This window comes from Anolis carolinensis, chromosome 5, assembly GCF_035594765.1.
Source record: "Anolis carolinensis isolate JA03-04 chromosome 5, rAnoCar3.1.pri, whole genome shotgun sequence".
Taxonomy (NCBI): domain Eukaryota; kingdom Metazoa; phylum Chordata; class Lepidosauria; order Squamata; family Dactyloidae; genus Anolis; species Anolis carolinensis.
Window position 1 is genome coordinate 61678405 of NC_085845.1, and position 26836 is coordinate 61705240.

The 26836-nt window shown below is 40.2% G+C and overlaps 1 protein-coding gene across 3 annotated transcripts in view; it reads right to left on the minus strand.

Annotated features, from left to right (window-relative positions):
* Positions 1 to 26836, minus strand: part of gpm6a (glycoprotein M6A) — a 274778-nt gene that overhangs the window by 140302 nt on the left and 107640 nt on the right. The window contains exon 1 of one of the 3 annotated variants that reach the window (XM_062981386.1): positions 11743 to 12266. The exons of 1 other annotated variant lie outside the window; for it this stretch is intronic. In XM_062981386.1, the coding sequence (XP_062837456.1) occupies positions 11743 to 11779 (37 nt within the window). In that variant the 5' untranslated portion in view covers positions 11780 to 12266. Of the gene's footprint in view, positions 1 to 11742; positions 12267 to 26836 lie in introns of those variants that run through there. One more of the 3 variants, XM_062981387.1, reaches the window with a different exon arrangement.

Genomic DNA, 26836 nt, shown 5'->3' on the forward strand with positions numbered 1-26836 from the left:
CTACATTTAAAATGTAAAATCAAGTACTACATATCTAGTTTTTCAAACAGCAGTTTAGGAGAAGGGTCACACACTTGAAATCATGCTTTTGGGCTTTATACTAAATGCTTTTATTTCATTTCTCTTTATTCCATTTGTCAATCGAAGACATTATAGAGACAAGGTTTCTCAACAGCTTCTAAAACAAACCCACTTTAGTTAATGTTTGCTTTTTATTAATTGATTTGCCAGTGAACCTTCTTATCCTTGAGGTGTACATTAAACCCATTCCTGACCTGTTTTATTTTTGAACTCCAACAATGCTGTTGTGCCCACATCCAAAACTAGCCATGTGAAGGAAAAGAACATCATTAAATGCATTCATTATTCCATAATGAATAATTAAAATAGACAAAGCACTGTATCCAGAGGAGATTGCTGTGGTAAGATAAACCACATCCATGAAAGAAACTTATCTGTATCCAACCTGAGGGTAGCACATACACAGAGAGAATTAATGAGCTTCCAAGTGAAGGTTTGTAAAAGGAAAACGGCATGCTACGTGATCTTGCATGGTATTGTTTTAAAGGAAAAGATGTTCCAGCAGGAAGAAGGAAAGGGGATCCTTTTTTTCTTGCACCATTAGGCTGCTCAAAAAAGAAGCTGAGGTGAGATGGTGTCAGCAGAATGGCTGTTTCCAAACCTCAACATCATTCAATGCCATAACTCCCTACAGTTGCTTTTTCTTCAAAAAGGCCCCATGGGGTTTACATACAACTAATTCTAACCTCTACTTGGCCCCATGAAAAACAGTGCCAACATTAAGTTGAGAGAAGCAACTGCATCAGCTGGTAGATACCAAAAGACAAGAAAAAGGAGAAATGTGAAGGAGAACAGAAAGAGTCCAGTTAGAGCAGTGGTTCTCAACCTGTGGATCCCCAGGTATTTCGGCCTACAACTCCTAGAAATCCCAGCCAGCTTACCAGCTGTTAGGATTTCTGGGAGTTGAAGGCCAAAACATCTGGGGACTCACAGGTTGAGAACCACTGAGTTAGAGCATCATGAGGTTTGACCACTTCCTATGGAATTCTAGGGTTTGTAGTTTGATAGGGTGCCAGAACTCTCCAGTGAGAATGCTAAACATCTCTTTAAAACTTCCAAATCCAGGATTCTATGGGATGGAATCCTGAAGTTCAAGTGGAATCAAAACCCTACAATTGAATACAGGCAGTCCTCAGGTTACGAAGAAGATAGGTTCTGAAGATTTGTTCTTAAATTGAATTTGTATGTCAGTCGGAACAGGTACATTTTAAGTGTAATTCCAGCTATAGATAGATAGATAGATAGATAGATAGATAGATAGATAGATAGATAGACAGACAGACAGACAGACAGACAGAGGGAGAGCTTGGGATAGCATAGGGAAGAGTGAGCACCTCTATGGTGTTTGTTTTGCTGTCTGTGCTCCTGTTCAGAAGATTTCAGCTCACTTTCTGACCTTGTAATAATTGGATTTTGAAAAAAAAATGGCTTGTGGAAACAAGGATTAATGGAAAGCTTCAGTGGGGTGAATTTCTCTTCCGAGAGGTAGATTTCTCTTACTTCGTGTTGTCTCGCCCCAGTTCTTAACTATGAGTTGTTTCTAAGTCAGATGTTTGTAACTCGGGGGCTGCCTGTACTGTGGATGGGCCCAAGCTGCATACTCCTTGAGCTAGAATGTTGCTTTCAGGTGAAGTGGAGGCAACTGTAAAAACATCAGCATTGGCCCACTATTCAAATAGTATACTAGTCTACATTTTTTCTGTACATGGTATGAGGAAGAGCCCCATATTTACTCGAGTCTAATGTGCCATAAAATCTTATGCACACCTCAATTTTTAAAATCCTGAAACCCAAAAAAGTATTTACCATATTACGCAAATATAATGCATACTCTAATTTTGGGAAGGTAATTTAGTCCAAAAAGGTGAGCATTAGAGTAAATAGAATTGAGTAAATACAGCCTTTTGCACCATGGGTGAAACCAACCTAAGCCAGTCCTGATCCTAAAAGACCAACAAACTTGTTGGCTACATTCACATTTTATCTGTTATCTATATAATTAAAATAGGTATCAATATTTTTTAACAAAATATAATACAGTATAGTGTTTAATAGTGGTGTGAATGGGAGGTGTGTGTGTGTGTGTGTGTGGAAAGACAGGGGGTTGACTATCCCTTATCTGGATTGGATTTTGATTTTTTGGATTTGGAATACCTGTATTTGCATATACCTACATAATGTCATCTCTTGGAAATAGAACCCAAGTCTAAGCACATAATTCACTGAAGTTTTATATACACCTTAAACACATACCCTGAAGATAATTCTGTACACAACATTTTAAATCATCTTAACAAAGCAAAACACTGAACTTTCAGAAAGCAAAGGTCTCACTATATTAGCCACCCATGTGGATAATTTCAGATTTTTGAATATTTTGGTTACCAGAATTCTGGAAAAGGAATGCTGAACCTGTATGTGTATTTTTTAAAATATTTATCCTATAACATATGGTCACTTGGCAATAAAATGGATTTAACCAATTTAGCAAAAGTAAAAAATTCCCCCGACATCAAATCCTGTCGTGTTCAACTCTGAGGGTTGCTGCTCATCTCCATTTCTAAGCCGAAGAGCCGACGTTGTCCGTAGACACCTCCAAGGTCATGTGGCTGGCATGACTGCATGGAGCGCTGTTACCTTCCCGCCGAAGCGGTACCTATTGATCTACTCACATTTGCATGTTTTTGGACTGCTAGGTTGGCAAACATTTAAACAGTATAAAATCATCACAAATTTAACTTGCTAAAAGCTTACCAAAAAACTTGACAAGTTAACACAAGACCATTTAAATCAGTTAAAAACAGTTTACAGTCGTAACACTTGTGTTGATTTGGACTAATTCAGCTAGATCTGAAATGCCATGTTTTTACCTGGCACTGACATGTCGTCATTGATGGCACCAATCAGGTCTCTGAGAGGAGAGTGTTCCACAACCAGGGCAGCACAGCAAAGAATGGATATATTATTCGCCTCCAAAAACAAATGAGCTGACAACTTATATGTGGGAAAACATACAATGTAAGAAGGAACAATGGCATAATCCATACTTCATTGTCTCTGCTGAACAATTTCTGCTGAAACACAGCCATCCACAGAAAAAATACCCAACTGGACAAATGAGTCCAGCAAATAAGGACTTTTGTTAATAGGACTGCTGTTTTAACAATCAAAGCTATACATAATTAGTTTATTCAGTGCTTAGACTATAGGTCTTTCACATATAGGACAAACAAATGAATACATACAGTAATAACCAGATTATAAAACACAACACGAAATACACCATTAAAATACTATGTTAATCATTAAAATGCTACATACATCAATGGCGAGATGCCCCCTTAAAATCTATATATATAAAAGAGTGATGGAATCACAGCAGCAGACAAAACAACAAAACTAAACACCCCACAACCTCGAAAAGTGACAGCACAACCCCTCATCCATGCCTCTAGATTGATACAACAAAAAGAAAAGAAAAATAAAGTCCTAATTAGAGGGAGAGGAATAATTATTTTTCTCCAATTGCTGCCAGTTAGAAGGCTAAGCTCCGCCCACTTGGTCTCCTAACAACCCACTCAGCCCAGGAGACAGGCAGAGTTAGGCCTCACTTAGGCCTCTTCCACACTGCCTATAAAATACAGATTATCAGATTTGAACTGGATTATATGGCAGTGTAGACTCAAGGCCCTTCCACACAGCTATATAACCCATTTATAATCTTATATTATCTGCTTTGAACTGCATTATCTTGACTCCACACTGCCATATAATCCACTTCAGTGTGCATTTTATACAGCTGTGTAGAAGGGGCCTCATATAATCCAGTTCTAAGCAGATAATATAACATTATCAATATACAGTAGAGTCTCACTTATCCAACATAAACAGGTTGGCAGAAGGTTGGATAAATGAATATGTTGGATAATAAGAAGGGATTCAACTACCACCAATTCCTCAATACTTTATTTCCCATACCACCATACTTTGCCACAGCAACGCGTGGCCGGGCATAGCTAGTACTACATAAAATGCTATATGACAAGCTCTTGCATAGTGAAAAGCCAAGTAAAATTTAGTATTATTAAAACTTAAGCAAGAAACACTTTGGATATAGATTAACGTATAATGGCCTGCTTCTATTATGCATTCATCACATTTTGCAAGATTCCAAATTCTCTGCAGAACATGTCAAACAATGTAATTAATTTCTTCTAATTCAGTAAGATATTATTACACGTTGAATCTCTCTTGTCCAAAATGTTTGGGACCAGAAATATTTGGGATTTTACTTTTTTGATATATTTGCATGAGATATTTTGGAGATGGGACCCAGGTCTAAACACAATATTCAATTATGTTTTGTACATAGTTTATATGCTTAGCCAAAGATAATAATTTTATGCATGAAACAAATTGAACAATGCAAAATCAAAGGCGTGAGACAGCCATCCATGTGGACCATCTTGAATTTTGGAATATTTCGGATTTCAGAATTCCTGATCAATATTTATTTATGTTATAGTCAATGTCCAAAATGTTTTGTAGAGATTTTCATACACTTCTGGTAAGTCTCTGACAATATATAATACAAAGTGTCGTTAAAATATCAGGCATTGCTCACTGGAGCTTTTGGAACCTGGTTCCAGAAGGCTCAAGTGGATGACAGGATCAGAGGCTGGCTGGGAGATTCTGAGAGCTGTGGTCTTAAAAATTTATTCAAGCTCTAGTCGATACTGGAAGACCAGACAAGTACTGATCTTTCAAAGTGTCGCAGCTTGGAGTCCTCATCAAGGGAAGACAAGCCCAAGACAAAAAGAGATAAAGAGCAGACTCATAAGACTTTGAGCCTTCTCTTCAGCTTGATCTCATACTAGCAAGTCTAATGACTGCTGAAATTTTTTGTACTTTTCTCTCTACTATAGTGTTTTAATACTACTTTACGATTCCATATGATATAATATGGCTCTATCATATGGAATCCTCTATCATATGGGATTTACAGTGTAGTGTTGTATTTAGAATTATCCACCAGAAAGTTCTTGTGCCTCATCAAAGTTCACATGGTTCCATAGGATAGATTCCATAAATACAATGTGTTATAATTTTATAGTGTAAAGGAATCCTAAGTCTTGGCTTTCCCCCCAAACACAATAACAACCACTGGGGGAAAATTTCATGGCCAGGGGGCAGGGCAGAGATGGATAGGAGGAGCAAGTGGGGTAGCAGCAGTAGTAAATGACAAAAAATAAAGAAGATTTGAGTGTCATTCAGCAGTTATTTTACTGGTATTTCTTAATGGTGGCGAAGTGCGTTAAAGCGCTGAGCTGCTGAACTTGCAGACCGAAAGGTCCCAGGTTCAAATCACGGGAGCAGCTTGAGCGCCCGCTGTTGCTCCAGCTCCTGCCAACCTAGCAGTTTGAAAACATGCCAATGTGAGTAGATCAATAGGTACCGCTCCGGCGGGAAGGTAATGGCGCTCCATGCAGTCATGCCGGCCACATGACCTTGGAGGTGTCTATGGACAACGCCGGCTCTTCGGCTTAGAAATGGAGATGAGCACCAACCCCCAGAGTCGGACACGACTGGACTTAATGTCAGGGGAAACCTTTACCTTTACCTATTTCTAATACATGTTGAACGTCCATTATCAATAATTCTGATATCTTTGTTCCTATCTTCAAGCTATCTTATTGTATACATATATGCAAGTACAATTGTTATGGAATAAAAAAAATCCAAATCCAAAACACTTCTGGTGTCAAGGATTTCAGATAAAATATCCTCAACTTGTGATCAGTTTGAAGTTAGACTTGAAGCACTATTGATGGGCTCTGGCCTATCCTCTCTTCCATCTCATTTTCAGATCCTGAGTCCTGGATATTCTTCTGGTTGTACAGTCAGCACATGCATATTTCTCAGTTTGAATATCTTCAATCCTATTGGTCTTCTTCATTATCTTCTCCCTTTACTATGGCCTTCCTCAATATCAGGCATGGGCAAACTTCAGCCCATCAGGTGTTTTGTACTTCAACTTCTAGAAAACCCAGTCAGCTTCCCAGCTGTTAGGAATTATGGGAGTTGAAATCAAAACACATGGAGGGCTGAAGTTTGCTAATGCCTGTTCAATATGGTGCTCCCCAAATGTGTTGGGCTACAACTTACATTGTTCCCAGATTGCATAGGATGCCTTGTTAATATTTCACTGCAAAAATCTCTCATTTAGCATGGACACAAGTCAGATTGTTTGTGAGATTCTGGGATTTTCCCCCCAAAAGCTTCCAAAGCTCTGGCTGAACTGGTTAGAAGAAAGGAAAGGAAGTTGTAATCCAACACATCTTGAGGTTGGGGAAGACCTACACCCTGCAAATCTTGCACAATTTGTAATCAGCCAAGACAAATGCATCCCATCAGAAAGCCTCCTATTTATGCTTCCTGTTTGAGACTGCCAAAATGGCAGTGTCAAACTCATAGAATCATAGAATCATAGAATAGTAGAGTTGGAAGAGACCTCATGGGCCATCCAGTCCAACCCCCTGCCAAGAAGCAGGAAATCGCGTTCAAAGCACCCCCAACAGATGGCCATCCAGTCTCTGCTTAAAAGCCTCCAAAGAAGGAGCCTCCACCACAGTCCGGGGCAGAGAGTTCCACTACTGAACAGCCCTCACAGTCAGAAAGTTCTTCCTAATGTTCAGGTGGAATCTCCTTTCCTGTAGTTTGAAGCCATTGTTCCGTGTCCTAGTCTGCAGGGCAGCAGAAAACAAGCTTGCTCCCTCCTCCCTATGACTTCCCTTCATGTATTTGCACATGGCTATCATGTCTTCTCTCAGCCTTCTCTTCTGCAGGCTAAACATGGCCAGTTCTTTAAGCCTCTCCTCATAGGGCTTGTTCTCCAGACCTTTGATCATTTTAGTTGCCCTCTCTGGATTCTTTACAACTTGTCAACATCTCCCTTCAATTGTGGTGCTCAGAATTGGACACAGTATTCCAGGTGTGGTTTGACCAAGGCAGAATAGAGGGGTAGCATGACTTCCCTGGATCTAGATGCTATACCCCTATTTATGCAGGCCAGAATTCCAGAACTCTGGATAAATCTCTTCTCATAAGTACGGCTCACACTTGAACACTAGCCTCCCCTAAATCCTCTTGTTGCTGCTTCCATGGATCCTCTGAGCAATAAAACCAGTTGCTGGCCAAATGATCCTAAGTTGATGTTGGAGGAAAGAATTCTGAGGGAACCCCTTGACTCATCTTCACTAGTCTTTATTCTTGAATAAGGAATACATTGAGTTCTGAATACAAACATCCTTTGCTGCATGTCCACAAGCTCTATTTCTTAGGACCTCATCACACTGAGGTCCAAAAAGTGGGTGATAGTGGGGGGATTTGCCAGGCAGCATGGTAAATCCAGCCGGCAGTGGGGAAAACCATCACCATGCATACCACATTGCTCGCATTGGCTTTTCCCCATCGTCACCACCCAGCTTACCTCCATACTAGCCCAGTTCTTGTCAATGAGAACATAGGAAGCCTTCTGTGTTCTCTAGGAAGCATCCTAGGATGCTTTCAAGAAGACACTGAGAGAACAGAGCCCCAGTGGAAGTAGCCCTGATGGGCTCTGTCCTCCCAACGTCCTGAAAGCATCCCAAGATGCTGAAAAAAATCAATGAGATTAGGTCCTTACTCCCATATTCCCCAATTCCTCCCTCTACTTTTTGCTACAAAGGGTAAGTGTCACTTTGTGATCTGCCAAAGGGCCAAACTAAACAAGGTAAGTTTGCATTGAAAATAAAATGGCCATGGAAGAGGGTACCCAGATTATCATGCAGAGAGGGTCTTGATCCTTTCTCCTGTTTCCAAATTAATTCTTCTACCTTTCCATTTCTCAAATATATTTTCCCTGCATGAGATTCTGCAGATTTTGCTCATAGCAGTTTCCTTCATGTTGGAAATCTTAGAATTAGAGTGAGCCAGCTAAACTGAGGAATTGGTTGAAGGGAAACAGCACCCTTATCTCTCAATGTTCTAGTTCTGATTTGGTGAGGACTGCTGTGAGGTTTGAGATTGTTTGGGGGGGTCACACAAATATAGGCAAACAAAAGCATTTATGCATTTAGCATATTATTTAGTCTAAGAAACTGCTCACATAATCTGAATTTAGCATGAAAAAATACAGACTGTCTTGATCTCACAATGTCCCCTTGAATTTAGCCAATCTGGTCAATGAACACAAAACTGGGTTCTGTTGCCAGAATTTTACTTAGTGACTTTGTTATGGCTCAGAATAAGGACAAGTGGACTATAGAAATGAAAGGGCTTCTCTTCACTTGAATGCTGAAAAGGATACTGTTTATTCTCATGGCTTGGAGAAGACCCAAAACATCTGGATAAACAATTAATTAATTCAGATCATCATTCGCATACAGGTTCAAAGACACAGGACTACAGTGTGGACCTAGATAATCAGGAATTTCATGCAAGTAGGTAATGGAGGGCTATTGTGAAATGGCCAAAATTAACACACAATTATCTTTTTCAGTATGTTAGATCTTGCTGCATGCATATAGCAATTTAGCAGTATCCTAGTATAGAACTAAACCATTTGCATTTTCAAGGGGAAAAGACAGGAGGATTTGAAGGGGATAGTTATCACACTATTCTTCCAATGAGATCAAGGCGGCACACAACTCTCCATACCTCATGTTATCCTCACAACAACCTTGCAAAACAGTTGATGCACAAAGAGAAGGAGAGGGGAGAAGGGAACTGCCCTAAGGTCACCAAGTGAATTTCATGGCTCAGTGGGGACTATAGCCAGGAACTCCCAAGCCACATCACACTAACAGATTGCACTGAATCTCATGTTAGCAAATGTTAACAGCCCAAAGAAGACTTGTTTACATAATGCTTTCAAGTATTGAAAGCACTTCCCAGGTATTATCCAGCTATAATGCTTACAACACGGATATAAGGTAACATACTGTTATCTCATATGCTGCAACAATCCAGTGAGGTAACATGGTATTATTAGACGCAATACTACAAAAAGGATGTCCCTAGTGTGTTTATGGCAAAGGTAAAATTTCACCTGGGGACGGATATTATGACACTACTATGAAGTAAACAAATCAATTTCTGCCATTTATTGAACATAAAGAGTAAAAATAAATATGTTCATGTGGATGTGTGTGTGTGTGAGTGTTTATGGGTGCATGGTTATGCGCACAAGCAATGGCATCGAATTGAATGTAAAATTAACAACATTATTCAATCTGCTCGTTTTATCAGTCAGTGGTACACAAATACGATTGTTGATCAAGTAATAACATGTCACTTGTCGCAACAATTTGCATCATGTCTGTGAGCTACATTAACATGAAACCATCATGGCTGCTAGCTACATGCAGTGTTGTGGTGTGCAGAGGAGACGCAACACATGCTGCTGTGCAGTAGGCAGGGAAACAATTTATACTTCATTCAGAGATGGGAGAAGAGGAGATCAAGAGAGAGAAAATATTCCAGTTAAGATGGCAGCATATACAAAACAATAGCACTTGTGTGATTCTGTCACAATTAATATGACAAACGGACTGTTTTAAACCAGCTTTAAACAATCACACCACAACATACAATGAAGGCTCAGGAATGCATGAAATAGTAGCAACATCCTGCTTTACAAAATCACTTCTAGGAATGAGGGCACCAAGACTGCGAATAGCCCTTAAATACCTCTAGGGACTATAATGTATTTCATTGCCACATAAATATCTCTCCATTTCAGATCATAATATTCACATCTCAGGATACTGACACCTACATTTACAAAATAGGCATCCAAGTGTAATTTTTCATTAGTGCTTAGCATACATGTTTTCTATTCTGCTCCCAAACAATGTCAAGGTAATAACAATTCTTGCTTTAAATCCAGATTAAAAAAATAAATGCCACCTTCCCATTTTTGTGAACATGGAAAAGAAATTGGATCTTACTCATAACATATTGTATGGGGGAAAATACACTATTTGTCTATGCCAAACTGTTAAAATAATTTATTTTATTAACTGTGAATACATTTAGTGATGCTTCCATGAAGCTGTCCTGCAATTCTGATTTATACCACTTGCCCTGACTTTCCTTTTGGGTTCGTCATCGTGAATTTGTGGCCAAGGTTGGAACGTTTCCAATTTTTCTATGATAAAAACAATTGTGTGCTATTTCCTCACAAGCTTTGAAAAAATGTATTTAGTGTACACTGTTTGTAGGCTCTGAAAGCTGCATTTAATGCATGCAAATGCTAATCTCTTTTTTTGAGCTGATGATGAAATTGCTTGTTTTGATAGCGTCAGCAAGCACATATACTTACACCATTAGCATCAAAAAAATACCTTCCTGGAACACACTGTTTGAAACATTCTTAAAATTCATGCACAAAATTACTGGTGAAATTTTTCATTTCTGCACAGAAAAAAAATGCAGGCATCCATGATAATTTGCCGTACCAAGAGTTAGTAAACACTGAAAAGCTGCATGCCATTTAAGTGGGTCAGGTCTAATGAGAAAAGCATGACATCTACATGTAGCAGGCAGACTGAACATGGATATGGAAGCTGGAACACAGATGCAACAGCAAGATTGAGGGTTTGGGATACCGAGGTGTTTTCATCAGTTCCCAAAGCCATTTTAATAAAACTGTTTTGAGGTAGACTGTCCCTGTAAGCACATCGGACTTAGATGTACTCGCATTACAGGTGCATTGGTTATACAAAACATCTGCTTTAATAAGTGCTTTTTAATGCCCAGAGCAACACAAAAAGCACTGATGTAACAACTGAGGATGATGCAGGAGATGATAGGGCGGGGGAAGAGGTAGGGACTTTTAACTAGTGTAAAAATGCAGAGCTATCACCTGGCGTGCAGGGCAATAAACACAATGTGTCTTTTTAAAGGTGGCACATGCTGTAGTGTCCATTACACATAATGTCCACAATAAATTATGCATAAAATAATATATGAATACTCATCATTTACCATTTTATTTAGAAACAAAAAATGCAGTGAACATAATTAGAAAGAAAGGGAATGTCAAGGCACAATCTTTCAACATTTACAACCATTTTCTCACAATACACCACACAACAAGGCTCGTCCAACAGATAGCAGGAGAAAAAGGGAGAAAAAAGACACAGAGACAGCTCTACCACAAATTTGCAAAATCCACTCAAGAGTCTTTGTTTAGACTGGAAACCCATTCAGAGGTGTCAAATAATGGTCACTTTGTTAGATGGCTAAATGCAACTAGCTGCAAATGTTGTGTGTGAGTGGCTCTCTCTTAGTTCACACTGGGCTCCCTTGACCCAGCTAGACAAGCGTGAAAACATGAAATAAATGAAGGTTAACAAAGACTTGTCTGGGAAACACTTAGTATTAAATGCAGACAGTATTTTACATATAGGACTAGCGTGTGAATTCTTTAAGCCTGAACTATTTGGGAACAATGTGGCAAAATACTAGTAAACTATCTTGCCGCATGAGCTACAAATGCCCAAGAAGAAGAAATCAAGAAAAAGCATCTATGCAAAGATTTTTGTAATTGTGCAAAGACAGAGAGAATAAACCGAGAGGCAACTCCCCCCAAAAAACCCAACTAGTTTATCACAATACCTTTTTGTGTCTGTCCTTCTTCCATATTTTCTTCCATGGCTACCTTTTCTTCACGAGAAACAGCTGCACAGGTTTAATCAAAAGCCTCGCTCAGATGTTGGTAAAACTGTGGATTTATTTTCCTTGCGAAGCTTCAAGAGCACTAGCTTAAGCAGGTCCTCGGAGCTTAGCTAAGACTCCCCTCACTCTCCTTGCTTGCTTGGAGACGGGCTGTCAAGTGTAATTTCATTCAAATTACTCTTCCGTGAAGATTATCAATTTTTCTTCGCAAAGCTGTCCATTGTATGCCACTGTAAGCAGGTATTCAAATGAAAAGCCTGTGAATTTTGGCTGGGGAGGGGGGAAAGAATTTGGTTGGGGTCCCAGTAGCAGTGTCGCTGTGATTCATAAGGCTCGCTTTGCATATAAAATGGGGAGGGGGAGAAATTGATGTTTGCATTGAAATCTGTGCTTTAAATTGGAAACAGGCTGCATGTGAACAGATGGAGGGGTGTCTCCCTGAAGCAGACGAAGAACCTATCATTCCCCCTATTTGCTACCAAAATGGGAAAGCCCAGATGCCTGTAGCTTTAGATGCTGCAATACTGCAAGACTTTTTTTCTCCCTTCCATAGACTACCAGTATTTCACTGCATTTTCTATTAAACATGTGCTATTCTCCATTTAAATTAAAATGGTTTTAACCATGCTAATGCAGCAACACAATTCAGTTCCGGGGGGACGGGATGAACTGATAGGGATTATATAGCATATATGTTTCTGTGGTTCAGTCAAATCAACAAGAGAATGGAATATACTGTATCCCCCATAAAATATAGCCTTTCAATTTTTGACAAATCTGGTCTTTTAATAAATTATACTCCTCCAAATTGTGTTAAAAATACTCATATTCTTATGTGAAAAAATCAACATGAATTAATTGGATTTCACATATAAATACATTTAACTTTTAACATTGCAATCCTACACATGAATACTCAAAAGTGAATCCCATCAGATTCAATGGGATAGGCATTTGGTTCAACCTACATAGTATTGCAGTCCTTGTATTCTATCTGATAAACAAAGACGTAATATCTACCTATCACAAAGCTCACTCCAATACGGTGTAAGAAAAAGGGATGGCAGAGGTTAAGTACATCATGGGAGCACCCACTTATTTGTGGAGTTCTGCAATCTGATTTTGAATGCAAATTGATTGAACACTGCAGTCTGGAAGTGCATTTACATTTCCGTACCTTAGATCATTGGGTGACAAGAGAATTACTTTGGAGTTCAACACACCGCAAGGGAGTTCAAAGGGAAAACACATCATGTGTATTTCATTAGTCCTTCCTGTTTCCATATAACAAAATATGAATAAAACATGCCATTTAATATATAAGACGAGTGGTATTTTACTCTGCTGGTTCTTGCATTCTTTTCTAAGTGACCCAGTGGTGATGGTACTAGGGTCAGGAGAAATATCGGTGGTCTTGGATGATGTTTAAATTCAGACTGCCACAATGAGATTTGACATTTATATTAATTTCATTACTAAACAAATACTAATTGTAGCATTCACAAACTAATCACAGCTCGGCTGAAAAGTAGCAAAGTCAATACCGTAATATATTGTGAGTGATTAAGGTCACTAGTTTAACTGAAATAGTACAAAGTTACCTCTATATGTAATCTAAATCTAATATAGGCAAGTGAATGCCATGGCTTTATTCTGTCCACTGTGCCCTGGTCTGCCTATGGCAGCTATATTGGACTTATGAATAAGAAGTGGCTAGTAGAGTGCTGCAGGGTTTGGTCCTGGACCCAGTACTATTCAACATCTTTATTAATGACTTGGATGAAGGTTTAGAGGGAGTGTTTATGAAGTTTGGAGATGACACCAAATTAAGCGGGATAGTTAATACTCCAGAGGACAGGATCAGAATTCAAAATTACCTTAATAGATTAGAGAGCTGGGCCAAAACTAACAAACTGAATTTCTACAAGGACACTTAGGCAGAAAAAACAAAATGCCTGGCTTGACAACAGTCCATGTGAGAAAGATCTTGGAGTCATCATAAACAACGCTGAAGATGAGCCAACAGTGTGATGCAGCAGCTAAAAAGGGCAATGGGATTTTAGGCTGCATTAAAAGGAGTATAATGTCTAGCTTGAGGGAAGTCATGGTGCCCTTGTATTCTGCTTTGGTTAGACCTCACCTGGAATATTGTGTCCAATTCTGGGCATCACAATTCAAAAGAGATATTGACAAGCTGGAAGGTGTCCAGAGAAGGGTGACTAAAATGATCAAAGATCTGGAGACCATACCCTACGAGCAGCATCTTAAAGAACTGGGTATGTTTAGCATGCAGAAGAGAAGGTTGAGAAGAGATATGATAGACATGTACAAATATATGAAATGGTGTCATAAGGAAGAGGGAGCAGACTTGTTTTCTGCTGCCCTTGAAACTAGGACTCAGAGCAATGGCTTTAAATTACAGGAAAGCAGGAGCCCCCCGGTGGCACAATGGGTTAAACCCTTGTGTCGGCAGGTCTGCTGACCAATAGGTCAGTGGTTTGAATCCGGGAAGAGCATGTGAGCTTCCTCTGTGAGTTTGAGCTCCCCATGTGGGGACATGGGAGAAGCCTCCCCCAAGGATGGTAAAACATCAAACATCTGGGCGTCCCCTGGGCAATGTCCTTGCAGATGGCCAATTCTCTCACACCAGAAGCTACTTGCAGTTTCTCATGTCACTCCTGACACAAAGAAGAAAAAACAGGAAAGGAGATTCCACCTGACCATATGAACTTCCTGACATATGAGCTGTTCAACAGTGGAACTCTCTGACCCAGAGTGTAGTGGAAGCTCCTTCCTTAGAAACTTTTAAACAGAGGCTGGATGGCCATCTGTCAGGGATACTTTGATGTGCCTTTCCTGCATGGTAGGGGGTTGCTTGATGGCCCATGTGGTCTTTTTCAACTCTATTACTCTATGAGTCTATAAGACAAACCTTGCTAACTCCCTATGTTTCATTAACAATCCAGTTCTGAGCATGCATACTCAGAAATAAGTTCCTCTACATTAAGTGGCGCTTAAGTGTTGATAGGTCACATATCCTGTAGCCTAGCACAGTGCATCTGCCAATGAGCTTTCATCATGTGCCCCAAAGCTATACTACTCTGTGGACAAAATGAAGAAAACATTCAGGGAAGAAAAGTTGATAACATAGGATCTTAACTCATTCTAGTCTCCCTATGGATTTCCTGGACTATAGCTGCATGACCACCCAAAACAAATATAAGGAGAATGCCAACTGCATCAAGGATGGGGTCCAATTTTCACCTTATGGCTTTCAAATGTATCACAACTTTGCATTTTCAGGAAATTTACTTTTAGTTTCACTTGATTTTTTTTTAATTCTTTCAGCAAGGGATTTGGGAGATCAAGGAAACCTAATGGTTTAGGACCCATATTTAGTGGGGTATTTGAAGGTGTCCTGGAGGGCTTTGTGGGTCACCAAATGGGCCTTAGGGCTACACACCGTCCCTGTTGTAACCTGCAAATCGTAATCTCAAACTTTGATTTCTTGGTCTTCTAACTTATGGCAAGTATGGTATTTTGTTTGATTAATCTAAAAGCCAGCTTTAGATTTCACTAACCTAACCAAGCAGCACAGCTGGTTAAACCACTGAGCTGTTGAACTTCCTGACCGAAAGGTCGGCAGTTCAAATCCTGGAAGTGAGGTGAGCGCCCGCTGTTAGCCCCAGCTTCCGCCAACCTAGCAGTTCAAAAACATGCAAATGTGAGTAGATCAATAGGTACCACACCGGCAGGAAGGTAAGGGTTCTCCATGCAGTCATGCCAGCCACATGACCTTGGAGCCACCTACGGATGACGCCGGCTCTTCGGCTTAGAAATTGAGATGGGCACCAACCCCCCCGCCCCCTGAGTCGGACATGACTAGATTTAATGTCAGGGAAAACCTTTACCTTTAACCAAGTATATCAGCAGCAACATCAGTCTGAAATACTTCAGTATTTCAGGACAACTGTGAAATTGTTTCTCCAACACTATTTTACTTTTACTTACAGCAGTAAAGATACAAAATTGCCTATGAGAATGCAGTTACATATCTGTCAATCTTTAGTGTAACTGGGCTCTAAGCCAGCTTCATTGTTCAATAGTGGCCATTAAAGCAAGAAAGAAATACGTAACTACTTGCATACTTATTTCTCCTGGGTAATAGTCACTAAATTAACCATGACGCTAACTCAGATTTAGCCAGTTACTCTGCTGACTCTTTGTGTTTTGTTCACTAATAGATTTCAAAAACCACAATAAAAAGGTAAGTATTTCTTTTGTTTTTACACTTTCAATCTCATTCACTTCATAAATTTTTTCAGCAAGGAAATTACCCAGCTCAATAATAATAGGAGAGTGAAAGGCCATCCTTAGCCCAGAAGGAGGAAACTAGATGTCTGGTTTTGTTTCAGTATAATCCAGTTTACTGTCAACAGATTTCAACTTTTAACTCATTTCATTTTTAACTCACAGGAACATGTTGAGAAAGGTGGGTTCCATTAAAATGTTAACACTTTGAAGCCAAGTAGAAATTTAGGGGTCCTGCACCGAGCAGGGACCAGCAGGACCCAGAAATGAGGGTCCACAAAGCCTGGTGAGCTAGAGAAGCCAATAAAGGTTTTTCCTCTTTAGCCAATAAAAATCTCACCAGGATGAAGCAAAGCCACCAAAGTTTATTTCTGTTCCAGCTGGAAAGGATGACGACCACAGTAATCTGCTGAAGAAGCCAGCATGCCAAAATACAGAGAATTACACTTTCTATACATTTTTCCAATTTGAATTTCCTGTGCCCACCCCCTGAGCTGGCTTGATGCTGTTTGGTCAGGGTGCTTCTGACATCAGCAGCCTGGGAGGAGTGACTGGGAGGGTTTACATGCCTCATCCAATGAGAACACGAGCCTCGCTTGTGACGCTGCCTCCCTGCTGGCCAACGGTGATAGTTGGGAACAGTAAAACAAAGAGGAATGTTGACATAATAATAGGATTATGGTTGGCCCTTCCTGAGCCCTTTTGTCAAAGAGGTCAGGTGATAGCTGGAAGCCATCCAGCCTGACCTATCTATGAATATTTGAAACAACATTTTCCTTTGAGAGGGTCTGACACATTAGTGTCAGTTCCATTTTCCAAATAGCAGCAATCCGGATATCTTCATGGGATCAGATGACCTTAGATTCTGGGAAGAGGAAATGTCATTGTTGGGAAGTCTGCAACATTCCCTGCTCCTCGCAAAAAGGAAATGTCCTACATGAAAAATGATTAACATGTTCAAGAGCTTTCAGTATCCCAAGTGGCCTGGTCTCCAACCCTCCCAGGCTTGGGGGAGGGGGAGGGGAAAATCTAACAGTCTATTGTCCACTGTGCATGGAAGTGCTTTTGACAAGATGATGATCTGAGACAACCTGAGGCACCCAGATCTTAGAACTGCTGGTCAGAGTTCACAATGGGGTCACCCTGCTTCATATTTATACAACAATACATACAATGATAATAGATGATATGAGATCACATACATAAAGGGTCCATAGAGGATAGGGGAACCCATACAAGTGGAGGCCTGCCAATGTGGAGTTCTCGGGGTAACATATGGACTGGGGCTCAAGGAGCAGCATGCAGAGCTGTACGAGTGGAAATTAGGCTGCCATTGAGGGAAAAAGGAGTTCTTTGGGGGTCCCCATCAGTTCCTGGGAAGGCAAGGAACTCATGGGGATCCCCAAGACTAAGGGGACGGTGCAAGGGTACATGGGGAGCATGTAGGATGGAGGAGAAAGGGATCCCTGCCACCTGGAAATTCACAAGGAGTCATACAAGATTCAATGAGGCATCGATTGAGAAACCTAGCCAGTATATAGGGGTCTGTGTGTGTGTGTGTGTGTGTGTGTGTGTGTAGGGTTCATAAGAACAGAAGTGTGCCTGAAGCAGTCCATTGCCAAAGAATGAAAGGCAGTTCAAAAGGTAAACTAGTAACCACAAAATGACCACAAAGAAGAGTCTACGGGGCATGTCAAGATTTAGAAAGCAAGAGAAGAGGGAATGTCATACAGTGCCAAATGGAGATTGTGGAGCTGTTGTTTTGCAGCAAAAAAAAGTGATGGGTACGTTGTAGCACAGCTGACCCAATTATCTCAGGGTTTCCCTTTTAAGGCAGGCCAAAGCCTTTTCTGTGATTTTCTTGCTACTGTTTCTGTGTATGAAACTCTGGATGAAATGGCTCCGGCCTCTTCCACACTGCCCCTATATAACTAATAAAATGCCACATTATCTGCTTTGAACTGGAATATATGGCAGTGTGGACTCAGATAACCCAGTTCAACGCAGATATTTTGGGATTTTCTGCCTTGATAGTCTGGGTTATATGGCTGTGTGGAAGGGCCCTCAGTCTATAACTCCATTCCATTAGGGTTTATATGGAATGATGGGGAATCTGCTTCAAGAACACAGCTGCCAGTTTCCTGTAGCTCTGACTGGGCCTTGTTACCTTGTCTCTGCTCTTCCCCTTCCTCACATAAGGAAACTTCATCCAGGTTGGACATGACTTTCTGGTGTATGTGTGAGCATGTTACAAATGTGGTTGATGATAGGAAATGGGACTGAACAAAGTTTAACAAGACATGCATTTTCTGGTCTTCTAGGAGGAAACGTCAACGTCCTGCATAGAGGTTGTCAAAATCCTCAACAGGTTTCCATTTTGAATGAAAAACAAAAACTTGGATGGTCTAAAGTACTTTCTAACCTCATAAGAATTCAAATGAATTTCTGAAGTGTTTATACCTATATTCTACAATACTCAGACCCAGACCCAGAATTGGGAGTGTAATGTATTGTGCCTAATAGTCGACTTCAATAACAAAATAATCCTTGTTGAGGAAGAAGTCCCCCAAACAAGGGCCAGTATTTGTGCCAATAATTCTGCGGCTAGCCAGAACATGTCAAATTGATGCCACAATGTTTTTTGCAGGAAAATGTCATATTTGTCATGCATCATGAATAGGAAAATACATGATGTTCACTTATCTGCAGGTCTGTTTCAGGAGTACAAAGAAAAGTGAATATCTTGTTCTGTCAAAAGGTACTAACATGGTTAGCAGACCTAACCAGAGGAGAAAAATAACTTCCATCACAATTCATTCATTATGAACATATTGTTTATCATATTAACATCATATTGTAACCAAGATTAGGGTCCCATAGTACAGAAAATGTGATCATTTCCCATGTAGTTAAACTCCATGCACTATTACACATATAATGACTATTTAAGATGTTTTCAGAACTAATAACATCAGTTTATTTATCTGGACAAAGTTTGCAATTATACAATCAGATTTCTAGTTGGAAAGTACTGTGTTAAGTGCTGTTCATAAGTTGGTCTAGCTCATGTAAGAATGATGAACTGGAAATCTGGAAAGTGTAGTGTTACTGTGGAATTTTGAATAATGAAAGTGAACAAATGTGTCTTTCTGATAAATAGCTATCCAGTAATATGACAGTCTGGTGGCTGCCATTCCACTAAGAAATAACACATCAGTTACAGATGTTGACAGAGTGACATGGTACACATGGTATACAACCATAAAACAATGTAATGGGAATAGAGCCCAGGTGAGGAAATGTATTGTATATAGACAGATCTCAGAGCTAAAGTCCCAGGGATTTATAATACTTCTCCAGGGCTCTAGGAAAGGAGGAAAAACTCAGAGCAACACTGGAGAAAGAAATCTATTTTATAGATTTGCATTGGCTTTAAAGTCTAGGTACCCCTTTCAGCCATTCTCAATAGGCACAAGACATCTCTCATTCAGTGTTTTTATGAATATTTCCCTAGTGCAATATAAGTGCACCAACAAGCCATAAACACGGTGGGGATTACAGGGGGAGACAGTAAATGTATATATTTGGAGTAACGCAGTGAATTGAATACCAGATCGGGTACTCACAAGCTTTCTTCTTCTACAATCCTTGGTGGCCCAAGCTCAAGGCCTGAGAAAAACCCACTGAGTCAGAAAAGACACAAAAGCCATCAGTCCAACCTCTTGCCAGAGGGATAGCAGTGAGCTTTTTACAGCAACAGCATCTACATAGATGATGCCAGTGCTAACAGGAATGTTGGCAACCACTACAACCGCTGGGCACATTTTGCAGACTGGTCAGCCACCATAATATGTTTTTCCTATCTCTGGGTTGCCATACCACCTCATTAGCTGGGGTTCACCCATGTTATGGGCCCATTTACAGAAAATGTTCTATGCTTGTTTCTAAAGTCTGCAAACAATTCCAGCCCAACCTGTAACATCACATGGAGTCTTTGACCCATGCTCAATTTGGTTTCTGAAATCTGAATGAAATGCTGCTGAACTAGCAAACCTACAATAGATCCTTACTATCAGGTGTGAGTACAAAGGGGGTATATTTTTCTCTTTCCTCTATGGCAGGGGTTCTCAAACTATGGTCTGTATATCACTATACAAGTGATAGTGAGGGGCTCCACAGTGCTATGCTGCTTCCTGCCTCCTCCTCTTTCCTCCTCTGAGAAATGCAGGGAAATTAAAGTTTTGAGCTGCCATAAAAAGCAGTAGCAGCAGCAGTAGTAGTGTCCTCCCAGGGCACAGTCCCTTTCTCCTCCCTGTTCCTCACCACCCAGACTCTTTTCCTTGTTACTGGGACCCTTTCCCCCCACCTCCCTCACTTCCCAGACTCTTTCTCAACCTTATTTCCCTCTCACCGCTCAGGGATGCTTTAATAGTGTTTTTCCTGCATGGCAGAAGAGGGTTTGATTGGATGAGCTCTTGGCTTTCTATTACTACTACTATTACTACTACTACTACTACTACTACAAAGGCTGGGTGGCCATCTGTTATGCTTTTCCTGAATGGCAGAATGGGGTTGGACTGTATTGCCCTGAAATCTTTCACTGAAATACTGTTAAGTTTATGTTGGTTAAAATTGTTTTTTATTTTAAATATTGTATGTTTCTGTATTTTCCTTTCTTCTTCTTTTTTGTACTGTGTGAATTAGTTCACACAAACATTCTCCATCCATCTGCCACTGGCTGGTCCCATGCCTGATATATATACATTATATATAATATAATATATAATACATAAACATTTCTTGGGGCTCCATGAGAAACTTTAGTTTCAAAAAAGGCTCCGTGGCTGAAAAAGTTTGAAAACTCCCGCTCTATGGTCCTTAATATATGCAGTAGAGTCTCACATATCCAACATTCACTTATCCAATGTTCTGGATTATCCAACACATTTTTGTAGTCAATGTTTTCAATATATCATGATATTTTGGTGCTAAATTTGTAAATACAGTAATTATTATGTAGCATTATTGCATATTGAACTACTTTTTCTGTCAAATTTGTTGTATAACATGATGTTTTGGTGCTTAATTTGTAAAATCATAACCTAATTTGATGTTTAATAGGCTTCTCCTTAATCTCTCCTTATTATCCAACATATTCGCTTATCCAATGTTCTGCCAGCCCGTTTATGTTGGATAAGTGAGAGTCTACTGTACAAGTAATGAAGGCTCATATGCTGAGAGAAAGGTGGTTACTTGCAACAGGAAAGTATTGATTCTGTATAAATTATACTCCTCCACAGGGCTATAAATCAAAGGTAACATCTTTGTTGAAGGGGAAAATGTTATATTTAAGTTGTTTCTCGAATGTGTCCTGTCACTTAAGAAAGCCTGGGTAGTTTCTGGAAAAGAAAGAAAGAATGAACAGTTAGGTAAGCTCCTATTTAGGAAGGGAAGGAGAGAATGAGTGAGTAAAAGAAAGAAATGCTCAAAACTTGGCCCGCTCAGTGTTCAATTATTTAGTTCATTGAACTTTCCAATATAGCCTAATTCTTGTCTGAACTGAGCTGCAACCATTTCATCTTCATCCAAGCACTGATCCCAGCCAGATACTATGCAGCGCAATCAAGCATGATAGCCGGCTTGATGAAAAAGTGTCATGGCACTGACACACTGACACAGTAATCTGCAATCAGAGTATATAGAACCTATTGGCATTTGCCTCTTGTATTTGCATTATACCGACTGTTGACTTATGTTATGTAACCAGGCAAACTCATTTTCTTCCTCTTAAAAGTGTTGGTGGGCTTATGACATCTTTTTTTGTATTTGTTGTACTTTGTCTTTATTTCTCATAAGAAAGCCTTTGCACAGTGGTTCTCAACCTATGAGTCCCCAGATGTTTTGGCCTTCAACTCCCAGAAATCCTAACAGCTGGTAAACTGGCTGGGATTTCTTAGAGTTGTAGGCCAAAACACCTGAGAACCCACAGGTTGAGAACCAATACCTTTGAAGGTAATTGCTTTAAAGATATTTTTATATTAATGAACTAAACGGAAGATTCTGAGAGTCAAAGAAGCCAAATTTCCAAGCTCTAACTGCAAGACCGGCAGCAAGAAAAGAGGTAAGGTGTCAAGGGATAGTCTCTATATTTATACATCCAAAACATTAGCACTTTCTTCAACTGATATGCTGATAACAAGAAAGCCCTATTCCTAACTTTGTTTGAAAAAAAGGTGATGACCTTAGTGCCTAAGAATGCTTAAAAGTAACTCTGAACCTCATCAAAACGAGAAATTAATAAATGCCATATGAATGCCATGTGCTCCTGCAGTTTGCAATACAAAGGAATGCTGAAACTAAGACAAGTCAAACACGCATTCTGGACTTTAAGAGAGCTGACTTCCAAAAAATGAAGGAATTACTGAACGGCATTCCATGGACGCCGATATTAAAAAACAAGGGAGTTAAGGATGGATGGGAGTTTTTCAAAAGTGAAATACTCAAGGCGCAAATGCAAACAGTGCCAACAAAGAAGAAAAATAAGACAAATGCAAAGAAGCCAGAATGGATGTCCAAAGAACTTATAACTGAGCTAAAGCTCAAAAGTGACATGCACAAGAAGTGGAAAAGGGGAGAAATCACCAAAGAAGAATTCAAACGTATAGCCAACACCTGTAGGGAAAAGGTTCACAAGGCTAAAGCGCAAAATGAGCTCAGGCTCGCCAGGGACATAAAAAACAACAAAAAAGGTTTTTTTGCTTACGTTGGTAGAAAAAGGAAGAAAAAGGAGGCGATAGGGCCACTGCAAGGAGAAGATGGGGTGATGGTGACAGGGGATAGGGAAAAGGCAGAACTGCTTAATGCCTTCTTTGCCTCGGTCTTCTCACAAAAAGAAAGCCATCTTCAACCTCAGCAACATGGAATGGACGAAGGATTGGGGGAAATCCAACCCCAAATAGGGAAACAAGTTGTCCAGGAACACCTGGCCACTCTAAACGAATTCAAGTCACCAGGGCCAGATCAGCTACATCCAAGAGTATTGAAGGAATTAGCGGAAGTTATTTCAGAACCACTAGCAATTATCTTCGAGAGCTCTTGGAGAACAGGAGAAGTCCCAGCAGATTGGAGGAGGGCAAATGTGGTCCCTATCTTCAAGAAGGGGAAAAAGAACGACCCAAACAATTACCGTCCGGTCAGCCTCACATCAATACCAGGCAAGATTCTGGAAAAGATCATTAAGGAAGTGGTCTGCAAACACTTAGAAACAAATGCGGTCATTGCTAATAGTCAACACGGATTTACCAAAAACAAGTCATGCCAGACTAATCTGATCTCTTTTTTCGATAGAGTTACGAGTTGGGTCGATACAGGGAATGCCGTGGATGTAGCGTATCTAGATTTCAGTAAGGCCTTCGACAAAGTCCCCCACGACCTTCTGGCAAACAAACTAGTAAAATGTGGGCTAGACAAAACTACGGTTAGGTGGATCTGTAATTGGCTAAGCGAATGAACCCAAAGGGTGCTCACCAATGCGTCGTCTTCATCATGGAAAGAAGTGACAAGTGGAGTGCCGCAGGGCTCCGTCCTGGGCCCGGTTCTGTTCAACATCTTTATTAACGACTTAGACGAAGGGTTAGAAGGCACGATTACCAAGTTTGCAGATGACACCAAACTCGGAGGGATAGCTAACACTCCAGAAGACAGGAGCAGAATTCAAAACGATCTTGACAGACTAGAGAGATGGGCCGAAACTAACAAAATGAAGTTCAACAGGGACAAATGCAAGATACTTCACTTTGGCAGAAAAAATGGAAATCAAAGATACAGAACGGGGGACGCCTGGCTTGACAGCAGTGTGTGCGAAAAAGACCTTGGAGTCCTCGTGGACAACAAGTTAAACATGAGCCTACAATGTGATGCGGCAGCTAAAAAAGCCAATGGGATTTTGGCCTGCATCAATAGGGGAATCGCGTCTAGATCCAGGGAAGTCATGCTCCCCCTCTATTCTGCCTTGGTCAGACCACACCTGGAATACTGTGTCCAATTTTGGGCACCGCAGTTGAAGGGAGATGTTGACAAGCTGGAAAGCGTCCAGAGGAGGGCGACTAAAATGATTAAGGGTCTGGAGAACAAGCCCTATGAGGAGCGGCTTAAAGAGCTTGGCATGTTTAGCCTGCAGAAGAGAAGGCTGAGAGGAGACATGATAGCCATGTACAAATATGTGAGGGGAAGCCATAGAGAGGAGGGAGCAAGCTTGTTTTCTGCTGCCCTGCAGACTAGGACACTGAACAATGGCTTCAAACTACAGGAAAGGAGATTCCACCTGAACATCAGGAAGAACTTCCTCACTGTGAGGGCTGTTCGGCTGTGGAACTCTCTCCCCCAGACTGTGGTGGAGGCTCCTTCTTTGGAAGCTTTTAAGCAGAGGCTGGATGGCCATCTGTCGGGGGTGCTTTGAATGCGATTTCCTGCTTCTTAGCGGGGGGTTGGACTAGATGGCCCATGAGGTCTCTTCCAACTCTACTATTCTATGATTCTATGATTCAAACCACCCTCCAGCCGCATAAAACAGTGTCCTTTCCCCTATCATAAGAATTACTTTAGCCTTTGTGCTAAGATCTAATTTTTCTTGGAGGATATGGAAGCTCTCTGCGACTACCATATGGTGTTCTAAGTGGTTGGGTTAGGGTCCACCAAGAAACAAAGTGAAATCTGAGGTGAAATCTGAATCTGTCTTCTTAGAGAGGTGATAATGCCGCCAACCCATATGTGCTGACCCTCTTTTGGCAGAAAAGGCATATACAGCATGGCCTGCATATCACTGAACAGTACTTGAGTTTTCACTTACCCATATCTGAAAAAATATATTCTCTCTAGGCATTTTCTAGGTCCTCCAGCACAATTCTATGATACGTTTCCACTAGAAGTGGACCATTAACTCATGCTGGAGGACCTAGAAATGGCAGAGAGATGTTCTGGGTCCTCCAGTACAATTCTATAGTATCATTCTGCTGGAAGTCCTTGATTTCAATTGGTTTAACCATCATCCATGGTTTGGCATTTCCATGACAGGTCCAGGAACATATCTCTCACTGATTCATTCTAAGTGCCAATGAATATTGAAGGGTGTTAACAATGCCTACACCAACACAGTTGGAATCAGAGACACTAGACATACCTTCATACCTATATCCTCCTTAGTCACAGATAGAGTAATCAGATAGTTGACCCCAATTACTCCAAGGTAATAGTAGACATTTAAATCTCATCATTTTTGCCCCTTTCTCATCATTTTTTTTAAAAAAATATCCTTCTTCCTGATATTGCCAGCTGTATAAAAGCCTATTCCCTACTGCAGGTTTTATTTTCCCACTGTGTAAAACTTGTAAATGTTAGACATTTCCCACTTTTACAGTATATAAAGTGTAAAAATCTACACTTCAAAATAAATCCTGAATAGCACTAGTTCTGAAGCCAATACAAGCCTCTATCTAATTTAACTTTAATATATGTCCATCTGACAAGCTTTAATTTTATACATATCAAATGCATATTCAAGTATAGATTTTAATTTTGTAAAAAAATCAAATGCATTATCAGGTACAGCCTTTTATTTCACACTCTTCTGTAAGTATTAATGTTGACGGAAAGCTACATAAAGCTCTTTTAACTGAAGACTGGAAAAAGTAGTTACACCAACCAATTTGTAACATGGCGAAGTGTTTTACAGTCTCAGACTTTGCCAATTCTATTAAATTAAACCTTTACAGATAGAGGAACTATAACTATGCTTTCATCTAAAGAAGTGGTACTCATGGTTCAGCTGTAAATGTACACAGAAACAATAGTATGTGGAACAGTTTGACAATAGGAACTATTTTTTCCCTTTCCTTGTCAGACTTTTTCTTTCTCTCTCTTTCAAGGGCAACTCTCAGCAATAAAATACCACCTGAGCAGAGGTGGTGGGGCATCAAATAACAGTGGCAATACTATTTGTGATTGGTATATGCATACACAGAGTCACTCTGTCGAAGGAGATGGAGGATCAAGGACTACAGATGGGGGCAAACATTGGCCCAAAATGTTGCTACCGTTCTTCCTCATTCTTTGTTTCCTGAAGGTTATGTCTCCATTGAATCAGTTACTGCCATTGATCTTTTAAGTGATAAGAAGATGGGAAAGAGAAGGACAAAGCAATTACCTTTGCATTCATTAGTTAGGTGGGCAATACTCTTCTTTGTCTTGCCTTTCAAAGGTTGCCTAAAATGCTGGGGCCTCAAATCACTTGAACCATCAGTGATCTGGCTCAGAATTTAAGGATAGATTATGGTTATTCTTGTTGTGCACCTTCAAGTTGTTTATTACAGTAATTTAACTGTAATATTAGGTGAGGTGTTAAAGGATAGTCTCCATATCTATACATCCAGAAGTTGTATTAGAGTCCAACTCAATACAGGCACTCACTGAGTTACAAACATCCAACTTACAAACAACTCGTGGTTAAGAATGGAGGTGAGACAAGAGGAAGTGAGAGAAATCTACCTTTTGGAAGGGAAATTCATTCCTGAATGAATTATCATGGGGAAAAGGTGTCTCAGCTGAAGCTTTATTACCAATTCTTGTTTCCACAACAAGTCCAATTTTTCAAAATCCAGTTATCACTGGGACTGAAAATAAGATGAAATTTTCTGAACAGGGGCACAGAGAAAACAAATACCATAAG